At 45.6% G+C, this 19499-nt stretch overlaps 1 protein-coding gene across 7 annotated transcripts in view; it reads right to left on the bottom strand.

Annotated features, from left to right (window-relative positions):
* Positions 1 to 19499, bottom strand: part of FOXN3 (forkhead box N3) — a 402973-nt gene that overhangs the window by 216105 nt on the left and 167369 nt on the right. For all 7 annotated transcript variants that reach the window (XM_079914685.1, XM_079914683.1, XM_079914684.1 and 4 more), the window contains one exon: positions 16904 to 17460. In XM_079914685.1, coding sequence (XP_079770811.1) covers positions 16904 to 17446 — 543 coding nt within the window. In that variant the 5' untranslated portion in view covers positions 17447 to 17460. The remainder of the gene's footprint in view (positions 1 to 16903; positions 17461 to 19499) is intronic.

Genomic DNA, 19499 nt, shown 5'->3' with positions numbered 1-19499 from the left:
CTGCCACATCCGGCTCCTGTGCTTTGGGCAGAAGTGTTCTTTCTAGGCACACCGAGTTGACACTGGTGATCTGACACAGATCAGAACCTGTGACTGGGGGTCACATCCTGTATGTGTAACGAAAGCATGGAGGAGGGAGGATAAACAGTCCCCCAGCGCAAGTGGTTTGGGAACCACGGATCTAGGCCACCTCGGCTTACAGATGAATGACAACACACTGAATAAACACAGTGGGACCACAAGAGAAGGATTACTGAATCGCATGGAGAAATCTCAGGTTCAGAGAGATGAAGGCACACGCCTAGGTCACAGAGCTGGTCAGCTGACCCAGTTAGCTCTAGAACCCAGAGACCCTAAACATCTAGCTCAGTGCTCTGTGCACCATGCAAGCTTTCTACTAACCCTCTCTGTTCAACAGTTACCCGTTCATCAACACATATAAAAGCCAAGCCGCAGGCACCCCTCTGCTCTCCCACAGCACCTTGTATGGAGGTCACACACCAAGTTGGGCATGAATTTCTTTATATGCTCATCTCCCCCACAAGACTGGAATCATCCTTGTTTTCCTGATGCCTAGCGCAAAGCCTGTTTGTAAGCACGAAATGCCCACTTGCTGAATGAATGAATGAGTTATCAGAAAGTTTCAGGCACCAATACAGGGGTGGTAATGTATTAATATTATTTCAGAGAAACAACTCCCTCAATATAAACTGATCTCTAAGGAAGAAGGAAAAACTTTTCAAATACGTTAAAGGACCAGAGATAATAATTGTAGAGCTAATCAAGACAAATACTTAAGTGGATCCTCCAACTCTCCTCTGATTCCATTTGTCCCTGCTTCTGGGCATTCTGCATTCTCTACGCATAACATACGTATCAACAAACAGGTCCTATGCTCACCAGGAAAGATCTGGGTGGATTTCATCGATGGCTATAATACTAATGAGCAGGTAACTCAAAATAGTGCCTGTAAGACTTATCCAAAGACTAAAATTCAAGGACATTTTGAGTAATTCATGAAACAAAAATGTGACAGGCTTGAGCATATTTTCAAAGGTCACAAACAAATGATTTTTTTTATAAAAAAAATTTACTACATTCAGTAACTCAAAATAAGACACATGAAGGAAAATAAATCCCATGTAAATGGCACAAGTTTGTGTCCATTTCCAATTAATCAGAGTCTTGAGGAAGGAGTGAAGCAAGGAGATGGTGCAGAGGAAAGAGCAGCCGACCTGGACTCTGCGCCCAGATACATGAGTTTCTAGCAAGTCACTTGCACTGTTTGGACCTCAGATTCTTCTACAAACCCCCACCATCTTCTAGAATCCCAGTAAAGAGATCCCTATCAAAGAATTTAGGGAACGGAAAGAACAAAGAAAATCTGCTGTGCTTTAACAAAAGTGACAGACTCTTGGGTGTCATCCACAATTCAGCGATTTCCCAGGGCAGGGGTCAATTCTCCCGTATCGCCTGAACCCCCTCTTTAGCTACCAACTGTCAAACACTCCTTGGTCAGCACATTCGGTGCTAAGACTCTTTCCCTTTTGTTAATTCTTGACAAAAGGGTGGCGGCTCTTGGCCACTGAAGGTAGACAGAGGCCGTTATCTGGGCAAGCCCACAGTCTTACAGTGGACTGAAAAAAATAATTGGAAGCAGTGTTCTTCCTAATTAAAGAAAGCTACTCATACAGGGTATACAAACTTTATTAACAGTAAATATTCGAGTGTTCAAAAAATCTAAACCTCAATTTATCTTAAAACACTTGAATTGGTGGCTTATGGCTCGTCCATTCTCTTATAAGGTATTTCAAGAATACCTACCATCGGGGCTTCCCTGGTGGCGCAGTGGTTGAGAGTCCGCCTGCCGATGCAGGGGACACGGGTTCGTGCCCCGGTCCTGGAGGATCCCACATGCCGCGCAGCGGCTGGGCCCGTGAGCCATGGCCGCTGAACCTGCACGTCCGGAGCCTATGCTCCACAACAGGAGAGGCCCCAACGGTGAGAGGCCCGCGTACCGCAAAAAAAAAAAATAAAAGAGAGAAGAACTAGACAAAATATTTTGAAATGAAAAAAAAAAAAAAAAAAAGGATTACCCACCATATACCAGGCACTCCCTTATTCCAGCGGATGCAAAAGTAGATTCCATGTGATCCCTGCCCTCAGCCTCAGTGTGGGGAAAGGAGTGAAGCGAGAACACCACAGGGACAGATACTAAGGGGATGATTACACTGCAAAATAAGTGCTGAAAAATAATGGGCAAAGTGGGGAACAAAAACTAAAATGGGCAGGGATGGCTTGGAGAAGGTTTAGAGGGGTGCAGGTCACTGGGTCTTCCAAGGTGAGAATGCAGCGTCCAGAAGAGAAAAGAGGAGGAACAATCCAGGCAGAGGGAACAGTGTACGCAAGTCAAAGTCTCGAAGTCGGCATTAGAGCACAGGGCCTTCTGCAGGAACAGAGCCCAGAGATTCAGCAGAAGGACTGGAGTATCAGAATAATGACAGAAGAGGAGGATGAAACGGGAAGACAGCTTCCTTTAAATGATGAGGGGAAAAAAGGAAGAGGAAGGAGCATAGATTAAAAAGAGATTGAAGAGATTTGGAGAGATACAGGTATCCCCTGCTTTTCCAAAGTTTGCTTTATGCCACTTCCCTTTTACAAAAGACCTATTTTAGTACTTGTTTCACTAACAGAAAGAAATCCAAAGCTCTTTGCTTTTACAAGAAAAGGCAAAAAGCAAAAAGAGCGTTCATTTTTTTGCAGCAAATACCCCAGCAGCAAGGGGGGGGGGGCCCCACCAAGCTCCTTCCCCAGGAACCACACTCAGCATCTCAGCATCAAACCGCTAGAGCTCTGAACTGTGTCTGTGTCTGTGCTTTACCCTAATTTACTTTGTGCATCCGTTAGCAAGATGCGTCCTACGAAAGGTTTCATAGGAATGCTCTATTTTCAGACAGTGGGGGGAAACCCTGTACGTCAACCAAATGTCACATGTGGACCTTCTTTGGACTCTAATTTGAAAAAACCACTGCTAATTTTTTTTTTTTTTAAACAGGCGATCAGATAAATTCTAAAACAGACTGGATTTTAGACATAGTAAAGAATCATGGTTAATTTGGTTTAGGAGTGATAATGGTTTCGTGGTACGGGGCGGGTGTCTGTGTGTGTTTGAGAGTTCTTACGTATTAGAGATACATTCTGAAATATCTGTAGATACAACAATACACTGCCTGGGATTTGCTTTAAATAATGGGGGGGTGGGGGGGCGTGAGAAGGGTCAGGGGGAGGTCGGATGAAACAAGATAGGTCACATGTTAATGACACATACGGTTTGTGGACTCCCATGACGGTTACATGGTACACCGAAGTCCATTATACTACAGTATTAACATCTTCCAGAATACAAAGTATAAGGAAGGCAGACTTTATAAGCCCAGCTGAAGAGTTTGATCTTGGTCCTCTAAGCGCTGCTTCTGAAAATTTCAGTGTAAAAAGGAAGCATTTGGGGAGTGTGCTTAAATGCAGATGCCCAGGCGGCACCACCAGAAGTCTGGGCTAAGGCTCAGGAATCTGCATTTCTAATAAACACTCTAGATCATTCTAGGTTGGTGGTCAGAGCCACACTCTGAGATCAACCACTCCAGGTAACAGGAGCCACTATAGGGCTGTGAATTAAATAAGCCCTCTGGCAGCCCTGTTTCGACGGACTTGAGGGGACACAGTAAAGTACCACCCAGCAAACAACGAAGATCAGCAGTTGTAGGGTTAGAGAGGAAGGGACGGCCAGAGAGACTTGAAGGAGGCAGAATCAGGAGACGTTTGTAACTGACTGGGTACGGAGTTGAAAAAGAGGGAAGCATCAGGGATGACCCCAGAGTGTCCGCAAGGACCCCGTCTTATACCTCTGGGTCCCCCACAGCATCTAGCGCAATGCCCTCCACATTCCAAGGGCTCAAGGTAGTTGAATGAACAAAGGAATGAAAGAAATCACCTATTGGACCCTGTTTCCCATAGAACTAAAGGGTTAATATTACTGTGTTTACCTACAATGCCAAAGGGGAAAAGATGTTACCGCCTGAAACCAGAAGAGGGAAAGATCCACCCGGACACCAAAAAATGATTAAATCCACAGGGCAGTGCCGAGCGGGCGGGTCGCTCGTTTCATTCCTCTATAAACTCTAGGAATTCCAGAATGGTCAGGTCATTCCTAGGAACTGGTGGCACCAACAAATAAAAGCAAGGATCAGTGAAAACAGAATTCATTAAATAAAAATAAGAGCAAAACACTTAAAATGAACAATAAGTTGCAGAGTGTTTGTTGTTTATAAATCTGGCCCAAGTTAGTTAAATCTACTGAAAATCAGTCAGAGCTGGCCATGGTCTTTTTCTCCATAAATCTCTGGGCAGCAGGAAGTTCTGCAGCAGAGGACAGGGCTGCTGCCAAAACCTTGAAGACATAAGCAAGAATCACTTGCCTCCAGCTTTGCATCTTTGTATATGCCCTGGGTTTGCTCAGAAATGTCTAAGGGCTCTCCCCCGCTTTAGGAGCAAAGTCCAGACTCCTTGGCGTGGCACTCAAGACCCCCAAAGTCCAGCTCAACTGACCTTTCCAAATCTATTTCCCTCTCTATCCCACAGGAGTCCTCTGCTTCAGGCAAAAGCAAAAGCCCCAGATCTTGGTTCAACACCTGCCTGGGTCACTTCACTGGCAAGCCAATGAATTTCTTTGAGCCTCAGTTTCCCCACTTATAAATAGAACATAGTATCTACTTTTACAGTTGTTGGAAAGCTACAAGATCATGGATGCAAATGCCTCACACAATTACAAACAGCCCCCAAACAGACCTGTGAAAATGTCAGTTCCCGGTTTCAGATCCAGTCTTCCCCAAATGCATTCCCACCCCCATGTCCAACCTAACCCTAATGACTCCAGTGACCTCCTATCTCCCTGTTACCAGCCCCAGTCCTGGCCACCCAGCTAATGAAATTCCATCTCCTCTCTGGGATTTCTCCCATGGCTCTGCTAACCCTCAGGGATCATTTTCTCCTTTGGATTCCCAAACCATGTAATTCTGGCCATTGGACAATCAATCCCTTGGCAATTAGCAAATGATACTTTCCTGGTCTCTTTTTATCTTTGCCCAGTCTACTCCACCAGAGTTTCATAATCTCTTTGTATCTCCAGTCCCCGGCATGAAGTAATTATATTTTTTCCCCCATTTTGAACATCTCAATGTGATGACAGGGGCTGGTAGACAATGGTTATTATTATTAGCAAGAACCATTACCCAATCTCTTGTTCTTGAAAATCAGGACAACTTGTGTTGGATAGATGACATTTACTCCTGTCTGGAACAGGGGGCTAGAGTTCATCATTTTTGGTAATCAATCAACCCTGTGATTACAGGCAATTTGAGGGCAGCTGGCAGGAAAAAGTAGCCACCAAAGAAAAACTTTGCTAGTTTGAGAACCACCAGCCCCAAATCTACGGAAATGAAACGCAAGAAAGATGAAGTCATCACAGAGACCATTAATGAAGGGAGGCACAAGACAGTCCCCGAATTCTCGGTGTGAAAATCTCCATTATCTGTTGGAGAGACGCTGAGGGGACACAAAGGGAAGTGGAAATCACAAAATACTTCAGAGTTATTTATTATTTTTCTTTGCATTATTAAAATGTTTCCAAAGACCAAAGGCTTTCCAGACAAGTTTTTGTTGCAGGCATGTTTCAAGCCCAAGCCCAGTCCCCACCCCAGATGAAGCGATGGTCCCAGCAGCTGCCTTGATCCAGGGGACCCTGCCCATGTTGTGACCAGGGCTGAACATCTGATTCAGGGAGGACAAGTCTGTGACTCTGAAACGATGACAAGGACACTGCACAGCGACGACGGGCACTGGGGCCATCACATCGCAAGGGTTGGTGTCAACACGCCACCTCATCAAGCCAGTGGTGTGAGGAAGCGGAAATCAAGAGCCACACGGGGGAAGCCAGGCTACTAAGAGGAGACTGGAACGGATCCCCAGAGAATGGCAGGATGAGCATCCGTGTGGCCACAGAGGGACAGAGGGAGCAGTTCCAATCGCCATGGACCCCAGATGTGCTTTACCGCTTGTCACCACTGGTCCATGGGACTATTTCGTCCTTGGGAGGACTACTCTTCTACTTAAGGCAACTTGAGGGACTCTGTTTGCCTTGCAACCAAATGCACCCTGACGAGGACATTCTCCTTAAATGAAACTAAATAAATTCCACCAGGAGATCCCTCTTAGAATCTATTTCAACTGACAGCAACTACTTTTGCCTGATTTATTACCTGGGTAAGCCCTTCCTCCTGGAAGCGGGAGGGGCAGCGATCTCTTTTAAAGCAGGACTGATTTTACACTAGCAGGGCCAGCGTGTGCAGTCCTACAAATACAGCGCCCTACACGATACATCGAAACTAGTTTGGTCAGCTTATCCATTCCCGGAAAGCAGGGGAGCCACCACATCAGCAACTCCGTTGCTAAGGCAACTGCTTACTTACCATATCAAATGCAAACTCGTTGCTATGGAGACACATATACAAGAAAAATTCCTCTCTCCAGCCAGAGACCAGATGGCAGGGAACTCGCCAAAGCCATGGGTTAGGGGGCTCTACTAAATGGGATGTTTAGCGGAGTGCATTTTTCTCATCATATCAGAGATGCCACTGGCCCTGAACACGTTTAGAAGTTATACCCTCGTTACAAGGAGCAAAAGTTGTTCTCTTCTGCCTACAAAACTACAGGCAGTAACTACCATAACTACAAATAAGTTATTTTTGAAATAATTCGGAGTTTCTCCCTCTAAATATAAACCGCTTTTGTTTTTATTCGCCATGTTGAATATACCCCAAAATGAATTTTCTTGTCAAACACTAATGGAAATATAATTTCCTACAGAACTAAAATAGAGGTTTGATTTCAGCTCCTCTCTGATGGAGAGGTAATCCAGAAATCCTCTTTAGTTTCCACCAAATAAACGCTAATGCGTCCCAGATTCATAACTCTACTCCGACTTCTCTAGTGAGCTTGAAACTCACATACCAAACTTCCAACTTGATAGCCCCACCTAGATGTTCAAAAGTCATCTCAAATTTAACATGGCCAAAATAGTATTTTTTGCTCTAACCCCCATCTCACTTCCCAACCCACGTTTGCACATACACCTTCATCTGCAAATCCCAATCCTGGTCTAAGCCAGCATCATTTCCATCATCTCTAACCTGTACCACAGGAACAAGCCCCAAACAGATGTTCCCCCTCCAGTCCCTTTAAACACCTCATTCTCCCCTCACGGACGTACTTCCTACAGGCCTTCTTTCTGGTGCTTGTACATTTCAAGCCACTGCCACCTCAGGGCCTTTGCACATGCTGTTCTCTCTGGCCCAAGTTTTTGCTCGGCTGCATCCCTCTTGCCATTCAAGGCGTGGCCCAGTCAGCTCCTCCAGGAAGCCTGCCTCTCTCCTCCCCACCCCTCTCTGGTACATTATCCCATTTTACTGTCTTCACTGCATGTATCATCATCTGATACAGTACCTATGTGTCCATGTATGGATCTACTGTTTAACACGTGCCTCCCTGTCACCCTCCCTGTCCCCACCCCATGGATGGTCCAGGAGAAATGTGAGGGACCATCACAGGTCACCACTGTGTCCCCAGCACCCAGAACAGTGCCTGGCCCTCCACAAACACATGGCACAGATGAACCACCGCTGAAAATACTTCTACGATGAAGGAGAAGTACTTCTACATCTTTTTGTGAGGAGTCTATTTTTTACTTTGCAAAGTAAGGCTTCCGTAGGGTCTCAGAACTGTGGCTGCGAATGCAGGTTCTCACTTTACATGACTGCATCTAGGGAAGATTCTAGAAGGAACTCAGCATTCCATGAAGTATTCCAGGAGTACTTAGCGTGACTCAGCACCCCAGCTCTGTGCCACACTGCCTGTCCTCTGGTGCCACGAGACTGGATTTTCTTCTCCTTCCACGACAGCCATGATTGGAGTCAGCGCTCACCTGACTTGGCCTTTTCTTCTAAAAACAAAGTACGTATGTACAAGTGTTCTGCTAGCTGACTGTTTTCTATCTAATGACATCAGTTAAATCATTTATGGGTCCTGTCCCTCAAGGATGACAGTCATCGCTTTCTATGAGGCCCTTCCAGAGCTCCAATAAGTGGAAGGCAACACTGACCTTGACCTCACTGGGCCCAGAGGGGACCCCGCACAAACCCTGTGTGGACAAAAGGAGGAAAAGGAAGGGTAATTGGAGAGCCTGTTCCCCTGAGCAGCAGCACAGTCCCTCTGCCAGTATTTACTGGTCTCCTGCTGTGTTCACAAGCAAAGGTACTCAAACAGCACGCGTGCACACACACAGACACAGACACACACACGTAAATCAAAGGCTTCATTCTCTTCTTGGAACTGTCAGTAACCTCGCACAGCAAACCATCAAGTTATTATTAAAAGAACTACTTTACGTTCCTCCCTATCTTCAACCATATATTTCCCTTGCTTTTCTTCTTATCACACCTGCCACAGACTACATCTTCACCTCTATCAAGCTATTGCTTTTGAAGATATTAAATGCAATTTAACCAGAATATCTGGAAGCAAAATGCTGATTAACTGGAATATTTGAAAAACGGGTCATCATCTCTGCTTTAAGTTACAAGAGCAATTTAAATTTCCCCCTTTAGCATCCTAGCTCCCCACCAATTCTTCATACTCATTTACATAACCTCTCCGACCACCCATTTCTCTCTTTCCTTTTCTCTGATACTGTTCCAACACATCCCTTGGGTCCAGCAACATGCATCTCCTAGACCGCCTAGACTTCTGTGACAGAAAATCTCAGGCTTGCTTAGTAAGAGAACCAGCATTTTATTTGCGATTGCAATGGGCTCAGCTAAAAGACTACATTCCCCAGCCTTCTTTGCTGCCAAGAGGGGTCATGTGGCCAGGTGCTAGCCAATAAGATGAAAGCAGAGTGCGGGGTGGGGGGTGGGGCCTGTTTCTGGAAAAGTTCCTTAAAATTGGTAACTCAATGGAACCCCTTTTTGTCCTTCCCTGCATACCCCTTTCTGCTTCCTAAAATGAGAACAAGCTAGCAGATGCCATCTTGGACCATAAGAAGACTTTGAGAATGGAAACCAGCAGTGTATTAAGCACAGTAGAGCAGAAAGATAAACGGAATGTTGATCTCTGTCCAATACTTCAAGACTTACTTTATGTGACAAAGCAATGCACTTCTAGCTTAATTCACTGTTATTTGGAGTTTCTATTTATAATAGAAACAGTCAAACCTCATCCTAACTACTCTATTCTTGGAGGTCTCATGTTCATTCATGCTTTGTTAGCAATTTATTCAAGTGCCCCCCGCCCCGCCCCCCCTAAGGAATATTCAAAACTTGTCCGTTACTGTCTTTTATGTCAGCTCCAAGTGCCCCTCGTTGGGGAGGGGAAGCCTCCTTGACTGACCTCAATGACACCAATCACTTACTGATCTGGTACACTTCTCATACCTGTGACGGTTTACTCTTCTTTATTTATATTTTTATAATGTCTCCTATTTCACTGGAATGTAAACTCCTAAAAGCCAAGAACCAAATCTCGTTTTCAATTTTAACCTTTGATATCACCAAACAATTCTATTGAATAAAGTAACTAATAAGCAGAAGGTGCTTGAAGCCCCTGAAATTATAGGCAATGAGATACTGGTGTCCTACTAACAGGGAGGCATTCCACAGGAGCGGCGGGATGCAATTCCTACTGTCTGAAAACTTTAAGCCAGTGTTGAAGCAAATGTAGCCAAGATAAATTCTTACAGGGCTGGCTGGATGTATTCATTGAGAGAAGCCGCAAAAAAGTTAAAAGCGACAAGGGTGGAGAACAAGAATTAAACACTTTAAGGGGTCCACGAATCCCAAATCTGCAAACAAAAGACCAGGCTAATAAACACAGTATCATCGAAACGAACATTACATTAGCTTTTAAATATATCATCATCTGTTTCAAGTGCAAAAATGTCCACTGGGAAGGAGACAGAATTTTCTAAAAAATCTACAATCTGCCATCATATTGCTAAAGCTTAAGAGCATTAAGATGGCCAAGGGCTCCATGAGAGGATACCGATTAGTCCCAACAACCCATCGCTATTTGTGAAAGAAGCGGAACACATGACTTTCAAATAGGAGATCGGTGTGCCAACTTCCTATATTATTTAGCACAGAGAATTATCCTGCAGCTAAAGTGATTTCAGAGGGAAATCCTAGAGCCTCTTCAGCTCAACAGGGGAGGTTCTGAGAATAATTTCTTGCTGGTTGCATATCCAGCCAGTACGTCAATGAAGAAGCATCTCATAGACCTACCTAGGGACTACCAAGCCCTACTTTGCAAAATGATACTGGACAGATACATTAATGGGGCCCTGTGATCCCCAAGAACCAAGCTTTCCAGAACACGTGTATAGACCCTCATCAAGGTCAACAGCAGGGGAGTCACTGTGAGGACTAGAAAAGCAGGGTATCCTTGAAATGGAAGGGCCAGAAAAGCAATGATGTGAGAAACCAGAAACAGATAAGTAAAAGGGGGAGAGAGAGCTGAAAGAAGGGCTTCTGCTGGTGAATTCCGTTAGCCAGAAGGAATTTCTGCAGGTGGGGCTCACTGGACCACGAAGTCTTTCTAGGCCATGGCCACATACATTCAATCTTGTACCCTTTTAGCACTTCGTATAGTTAAGTATAGTACGTACTGAGCACAACAGGTGCTTTAAAAAGTTTGTCGAATGAATGAATGAGCAATGAACAGCTGGCAAGAGCAAGACAACAGAAATGTCCCCCCAGCCAAAGCATCTATGCCTGGAAGAATCAAGACAGAGCAGTGCCTGGAACAAATGGGCAAGATCGGCGGGGCAGCGTGGCCGAAGGCAGTACATAGATTTTTTGGCCTCACTGAGGATGCTGGTATGAAGTGCTTCCTATTCCAGGTCCTGTGACATGGGGGTATGTTTATTTCAGGGCCCCCAGAGACGGCCTGAAAGGCTGGTAATGTCTCAGCCTTCCAAGGCTACACAGCCTATAGCATAGACAATGGAAAGCAGCCTGCCAGGGAGTGGGCGCTGGTGAGAAAGAGGCTGTGTTCCTACTGCTGTCCAGGGCAGCGCCAGCGCAGGGATAGACGGGACCGTCACTTGCCCCAGAGGCCACGGAAGAATCTTATACACTTCATCTCATTTTTGCATGTCCTACCATCGAACATTACCCTGATTTTTTGTAATTTACTCATCAGGACAGAACTGCACAGTTTTTCAAAGAGCATCATTTATCCCCACCCTCCAAAACATAATAACAGTAGTAGCTACAGGCTTTCTTCTTCCTAAAATGACCATCACAGGAATGGGGGCCATTTCACGGGAAAGGGAAATGCTGTGGTCGCACCCCCAAGAGGAGGGAATGAGAGCAACTGTGATATGGGGGTGTTGCCATATAAGAGGTGCTCCATTTTCAAAACTGCCTTTGAAAAAGAATTTCATCCACCAGGATGGAAAAGCGAACACCAAGGGGGCTGGGAATTAGAGGGAGAACTTGTATAAACAGTGTCTAGGCAGGGAGAAGGGGCTTTGAACTTGGGCCAGACCTCAGTGGAGGGGACCTGGGAGGCAGGGGGCCTGGGAAGAGCCTGGAAACAGGGAGCTGGAGGGCCATGATAGGCTTCGTGCAAACGCCGACACCCTTCCAGCTGCTTGACAAGGACAGAGCTTGGCCCCGTCCTGACAGCACAAAAATATTCTCTATATTTACCCTTCTCTATCCTGTACCTTCAGAGTAAATTCTGAGTTTATCTGGGTTATTTTAATTCCCCTATAACTCATGATCATAGGCTACTTTGGGGAAGCACATAGAGATCATCTACAGCAGCGTCTACACTGAGAACGTGTGCTCAGGCACCAGAGTTAACTTCAGCACATGCCCTTTAGGTTTGCAGGGAATTCAGGTGAATTCCTATTGTGCTACTTACGAGCTGCGTGACCTCCAGCAAGTTGCTTAACCACTCTGAGCTTAACTCATCATCTATTTTAAGAATGAAACTAGGGCCTACCTCACAGGGTTGTAGTGAGAAAGAAATGATATATTGGGAAAGCACAAAGAAAGTGTTCCACAGTAAGTCCACTATTGTTATTATAATACACCAGTGGGTCTGCACCTTTCCAGGGTCAGAGGTCCCATTAAGAACCTAAAAACTGAGCAAACAAAATCTTGAGATCCTCTAGGAAAATGCATAGTCACGTGACATGTTGTCAATAATTTCAGGCTGTTTGCAAAGCCTCTCACATTCACAGAGCCCAAATTAAGAAGCTTCGGGTAACAATAAACTCTTGCTTTTATAGCTGAGAAAACTGAGGCCCAAGACAGCCATGTATCTCCGGCATCAGAACTAGAACCAGGTATCTTGGCTTCCAATCCAGGCCTCTTTCAACCAAGACAAGCTGCTTATATTTACAAGCTAAAACTGTACTTAAAGCACTCAGCCCTGGATATAATAAACATATTTCTGTACACTGTTTCCTTTATAAACCCTGTTATGACAACAATGTGTTTTGTTAAAGTGTCGAGCGGGGAAGTAAAGAAAAAGCAGAGAAACAGCAAACACACACCCCTGAGCCATTATAATACAGTTTATAAAAAAATAAAAAGTACACTTTACTTCTCATTTACAAATACTCGGAGAGGTTAGTGCATGCTAATCTTACGGTTCCAACTGAGAACTGTATTTAGGAAATAACAAAACTTAATCCCAGACTTTGGACCTCAATCTTGATTGATGTGGGCAAAGGGCATCCACAGATGAAACCGTAAGATGAAAGGCTTACGGGGACTTTGCAGAGGAGGAAGCAGCCGACTCTACGTGAACCCACAACACGAGCGCAGCGTCCCCAGGAGTGGGTCAACCAGCCTTCCTGATGTGAGGAGGCACGAGACTCGTCTATAAAGTATTCCTGAGGGAAAACAGCCGGAATGGGATCTAGCCTTTTAGCACTTACTTCCATTTCACAGAATATATGCACGAGGGGACAGAGGAACAAGCTTCACGAAACCCCAATGAAGCAGACGTATTACGTGGAGGGGTCTATTGGACAAGGAAGGGGCAGGGGTCTGCCGTGGACGGAAACAGGCTGAAGAAACAAAGCCAAATGCAATGTGTAAACAATGTTTGGATCCTTATTCAAACAAACATTTTGTAAGCCATCCAGGATATCTGAACACAGATCTGCCTTTAGGTGATACCAAAGAACTGTTCACTTTATCAGAGGTAACACTGGCATTGTGGTTATGGAAACCGTTCTTACGCACACTAAAATATGTTGGGATAAAATGACATGAGGGCTAGGATTTGCTTCAAAATACTTAAGCAACAGCCAAAAAAAAAGAAAAAATGAACAAAGTAAGAGAGGCAAGCCCTTGTTAACTACTAAATCTGGTGTGGGCAGTGATGGTGGTTATACAGAGTCACTGTACTACTGTATGCCGTCACTACCATACAGTGACTGATTCTCTCCACCGTATATGCTTGAAATTTTCCATGATTGGAATAAAAACAAAAACAAAACAAACAAACAAAAAAAACGCTATCTCTCAAAGTCCTATTAGAGATAAAACAGGAAGAAAAAAAAAAAAAAAACCTCTCTTCTCACCTAACTTACCCATTCATGAGAATATGTCCTTGACGAAATCTCAGCACTGGAAAGAACCCAAAAGGGGATCTAGTTCAGGGATTCCCAAATCTGGCTGTAAGTCAGAAATACCTATGAAGCTTATGAGAATTTCAGTTTTCCCCAGCCCACCTCAAACCCACTGAATGAGAGTCTCCAGGAAGGGGCCGAGAAGCGGCGGTGGTGTGTAAGTGCCGCAGGTGATTCCGGTGCCACCCAGGTTGCTCCCTCTCTAGCACCCCACCAAGCAGCCGTGCAGCAGGGGACTGTCCCGAGCCCCCAGGGACAAGGATCACACCACATTCTGCATTCTCATGCTTATGCCACGCTTAAAACCGTGTCCCACACTTTTAAAAAGAAAACAAAAAGCGGAATGGCTAACTCTGCAAACACAGCTCGCAAGGCTTCCATCCTCCCCTTCCCCTGGCATCTTTCTCACCAACATTTGCGCACATTTAGTCACTGTGTTGCAGCAGAACCTCAGCATGGGAGCTACAGCCAAGTAAAATCCTCTGGGAAAACATGAGCTTACCTGAGAGCCCGAGGAGCTTCCCCTGGGCAGAGTGTGAGGGAAATGCCTTTGCCTTACTCAGCTGGCCACCGGAGAAAACCACAAATGAAAGGGGTCGAGACCAGTGCCTGAGGGTACCCAGGAGTCTGCCCCTCTCAGGGCAGCCAGCAGCTGGCCCCAAGGTTATCCGAGGAAAGAGGAGTAAAATGGGGAGTTCACACACCTTGCTTTGTTCTCACAGCATCACAAACCCCGGGAACAAACTCCCAGCCACACAAGTGACTGGCATCTGATCAGAAACATGTTAATACAGGTCGGTACGCCCAGGAAGCCAGAACTCAACATTTCACAAGATAAACAAACTCGAGCCCTTAAAACCATTCCCTTTCTACAGGCGCTATCTGCAGAATGACAACCATCATCCCAGGAAAACACGACTCCCAGAGCGGGGCAGGGGGGTGCAAGGGGGTGACGGCGCTCCTGCCAGAGTGTTATCCAACGCCCGCCTGTCACTCCCCAGGCTGATGAATAATACTCCCGAGTCTCTCTGCATACTTTGGAGCTGGTCTTGTTTAACATTTCAGAGTGTGCATTTGCTAAATTACTATTATGTGCCCCGGCGTGATGACAAACACGCCGACCCAGGCATGTGGTAACTTGCAGAATCATTTCACACCAACTTAAAGCCCTGATCATTGCTTCATCAGGGACGTGCTGCTCTGGCGGACCTGACAGCCCTTTCTTCTCTACCTTCTAACCCTGGAATTGCTTCCCAAGATTTTCCCTTTCTTGAGCACCCACCCATATGGAAGTTTTTAAGACCACAGACTTGGTTCTTTACAGGGGAGAGATGAATTTTCTCTAAGTTCAAGGAATGATCTTAAAACACTCAGCAGAGCCAAGTCCGGAGGTCGGTCTTAGGATGCCCATGCTTGGATGCGGAGGGGAGGAGAGCAAGTGATGGACACCTGGGGACAGCAGCAGTGCCCCGCGATTGTTACAGTTACATAAAAATAAGGACGTAACTGGGAAGGCAGGGCCCAGAGCACTCAGGAGTGTTCACACTTGCACGCTGGATCCAGGCACCACCTGCACCCACGATCAGCGGCAAAGCTCCGCAGTTTCCACATCTTTCCTCTTCCTGGGCAACACCCCCCTCAAACCCTGCATGCCCACACTCCATCTTTTTTTTTTTTTTTTTTTTTTTTGCGGTATGTGGGCCTCTCACTGCTGCGACCTCTCCCGCCGCGGAATACAGGCTCCGGACGCGCAGGCCCAGCAGCCATGGCTCACAGGCCCAGCCGCTCCGCGGCATGTGGGATCCTCCTGGACCGGGGCACGAACCCACGTCCCCCGCATCGGCAAGCGGACTCCCAACCACTGCGCCACCAGGGAAGCCCCCACACTCCATCTTAACATAAACTCTGGGTGAACAGCATCTGCAGACAAACGTGTCCAGTGGCAGCAAGGAAAACTAGGGCTTCACCACTGCCACAGTCGTAGTCTTCCAGGCCAAGGACAAGTAGAATCTTCTCAGGCTCAAGATTCAACTGGAAGCACATACCTGTTCCTGGAAAGAAAGAAATGAAAGGCCCCAACCCTGCACAGCTGCTGAGCCCACTCCAGAGGGGTCCTGAGACCGAACCTGAACTTTAAAAAGGTTGGAAAGCAGACCGCCAGCTCCACACCACAGCACCACTAACACGGAAACCAAAACCGTGAGAACAGGGCAACACGAAAACTTTGTGGCGAGTACGTTTTCTGGCAAGTTATTTTAACTGTTGCTACGTTACTTTTCAGAACCCCAAGCTAGGTCACAATTTTGATTTCCAGCTCTAACCGTCAATCCTATTTCTACCGTACCTATTGTGTTCCTTACAAGAAAAATAAAGCAAATTATTAAAACTGTCTTTCTTTAGCGAACCACGAAGCTGGAGCTTTAAAGGCTTTAAAGTCAAAATTCCACCTTCTGAAAGTCAGTCTTACCCTCAGCCCACCTTCCACACTCAGAGGGAGTTTCAAAGTTGCCAAACACTTTGTAGACACCCGATTTCAAGAGAGTCACCTGGGCAATTCGTGTCTTTGGTCTTGGAGTATAGAAGGATGCTCAAATCACCCCCCGCAATGTCCACCACTGTCCATTTATTCCAGAATCCCGGACCAGCTGCCTTTCTCCAAGTTAATATTCAGAACGAAAATAGATGCCATTTTTTTCTAGCCCTCAGTGGCAACTTTCCTCAAATATACAAACACACACACACACACACACACACAGACATATATATATATATATGTATGTATACACACACACCTCATGGTTCATGGCTGCCATCAAAATACAGACTTTTGTTTGGTGTCCAAAACCAAAGGGGGACCCACCCACCGACTCTGAAGGACAATGATACTCAGAGCCAATCAAGTCTGTAAACCACCGTTTTGTAACCATGTTCCCCAGTGGGAAACCCTCAATCTGGCTTTAGAAACCCCAAACACAGGAAAAGGAAGTTCTTGACAATTATCTAAATGAATGAAATGAGATCGAATTACCCGCGTTTCTGTGCTACTTCCCTGTGGTGAATTTACATTCCTGAACATTTTTTATTAATGGAGAGACAGGTTTAATTTCAAAAAGAAAAACGTGAGTTCCAGACCCAGAGGCTTACCTGACTCCTCTCTTTGTCCACTTTCTTAAAACACTTATTCAAGGACAAATTATGTCTCACTGAGTTTTTCCACCCAGTAGGTGCGTTTGCAAAATACGGAAAATGTTCCAAGATCCAGTTGTAGATATCCTTTACCGGCAGGCGCTTGGTTGGAGAGTCCTCGATGGCCATAAATATGAGGCAGCTGAAGGAGTAGGGGGGCTTGCAGTTGGGGTTCTGCCTGGCATCGTAGGGCATGTCGGAGTGGGCAGGGGATGGGGGCGTGTCATCGTCCAGGTCCTGGACGGGGCTGACGCTCCGCAGGACAGAGTCCCCGAAGCTCTTCAGCAGGTTCTTGCTCTCGTGCAGCCAGTTCAGGTTGGTCAGCTCTTCATCTTCCATGGCCCCCTCTTCTAATCGGATGTCAGGCAGAGAAAAGTCGAGGTCATCGTCTTCCTGAAGGGCCTTGGAGAAACCGCTGCCCCGGTAACACTGACTCAGCCCACTGGAGACACTAATTCCTGAGCTTTCTGGCTTCTTACTGGGAGGCATGACTGGACCCATTTACGTGAAGGCTCCTGGGAAACACACGACAGAGAGAAGACGAGGCGGTGAAACCCAAAACAGAGAGGCAGCCATGCCCCCCCTAATGATTATGCCCCCCTCCCACCCCTGCCACCTCTGGGGACCCCCTACCACTTAGGAACATCCCCTCACAGCTCCCACACTGAGTGACATTAACCCACATTCCACCACACAGAGATGCCCGATTAACAGTAGTAAATTCGGTCTACCACGCACATAGCACAATGACCTGTTAGCCCTTAGGTACAAGACAGGAAATGTTCACAGCACCTTCAACGTGCACATGCCAAGAAGAGAATGGGAGGGGGAGGGGTGGATTGGGAGTTTGGGATTAGCAGATGCAAACTATGATATATAGAATGGATACGCCTACTGTATAGCACAGGGAACTATATTCAATATCCTATGATAAACCGCAATAGAAAAGAATACAAAAAAGAATATATATACACGTATAAAATCACTTTGCTGTACACCAGAAACTAACACAACATTGTAAATCAACTATACTTCAATTAAAAAAAAAAAAAAAAAGAATGGGAAATTCCACAATACCTTCTTCCTGATCTATGAAGACTCTCACTGTGACCCTGGAAAAATCAGTTATTGCCTGCTGCCTCAGTCTACCTATTATACATGAATATGTACAAATTCTTTCAAGCTGCACAATAACCACAAAATAAGTGCAACCACAGCCCATGTCACTTTGGGTGACAGGTCTCACTGTTTATCTTTCTCAAGAAAAAAAAGGGACATACCTATAAGTTTAAGGCCAGTTGGTTCAGATTAAATTCAGCTCTTTCCATACAAAGACCGCTGCAACTGCCTAGGAATCAAAACTATGGCTATGATGAGCATAAATTTGGTAATGTTTTATTTGATTTTTTTTTTCCTTCTTTCTCCACAAGTCATAACCTAAAACTGAAACTTTAACATTTGGCAAGTCTAAAGAGCGATGTCAAGGAATTCTGTGGATTCAAACTGGAGGAGGAAGTACATTTAATTTCTCTGGGACACTACAAACTGAACAAAAAAGTGAGTAACGTCAGACACCACACAAATACATGGGAATGTGAAGATAAGCCATTAACTGAAGTTAAAGTCGGTGAAAAAATTCAGGAGAGCAACCACGAGCTTCAAGACAGGAAGGCAAATCCAACAAAAACTGCTACAGAATTCTACTCTACCCCTCCCCCATTGTTATCAATGACCTAGAACAGGGAGTAAAATATCTGATGAGGAAAGACAATGGGGGAGGTGACAAGTCCACAAAAAGAATGACCCCGACAGATACAAGGCACATTCACCCCTGAAGCACTCAATGTGAGACGGAAAGAACAGTAAGATAATGAAAGAGGTCTCCCACTCTCCGTCTACAGTGCTCAGACAATGCGCTTGGTGTCTGTTTTATCCTCCACCCCACCCCTGAGTAAGATCAAGCAGTCTATCTAGAAAAAAGAATGAACACATCAAGAGCAAAGACATGATCATTCTAAGGCTCAAAATGCCCACTGATAACATGCCTAAAATAACTGCCACTTCAGCTAGGGAAGCTCTAGAATGAGATTCTAGAAAGCATAATGTGGGGCACTAAACAGCTAGTCAAAGGTGCCTGAGAACGGTAGCAGGCCCCCTCCCCAGAAGTGGACAAACAGAACCTACAGACCGAAGGCCTGAGGGGGAGCTCTCTGGAGCTGCTTGTAGATGTCCACCGCTAAGGACGGAAAACATCCACAGAGACCAAAGTCCCATGGAAGCAGGGCAGTTCAGATACCTACCTCGGGTTCATCCACAGGGAATATTTTTTCATCAAAAAAGGAGGCTAACCTGAGTAGTACAGGACACATTTTAAAGAATAATCTAGTATCTTAAATTTGGGGGTAAGACAGAGACCAGCCTGATTCTTTTACCTTCTTTACGAACAAATCAAAATTAGGCTTGTCTCTCTCAAAGTTTCGACGTACCCCCATCAAAAAACCTAATTTTCTGATAACCAGGAATATCCACATGGTCGAGTACAAAAGAGAACAAC

The sequence above is a fragment of the Stenella coeruleoalba genome (assembly GCF_951394435.1).
Source record: "Stenella coeruleoalba genome assembly, chromosome: 2".
In the NCBI taxonomy this organism is placed as follows: Eukaryota; Metazoa; Chordata; class Mammalia; order Artiodactyla; family Delphinidae; genus Stenella; species Stenella coeruleoalba.
This window is presented reverse-complemented; position numbering and strand designations above follow the sequence as displayed.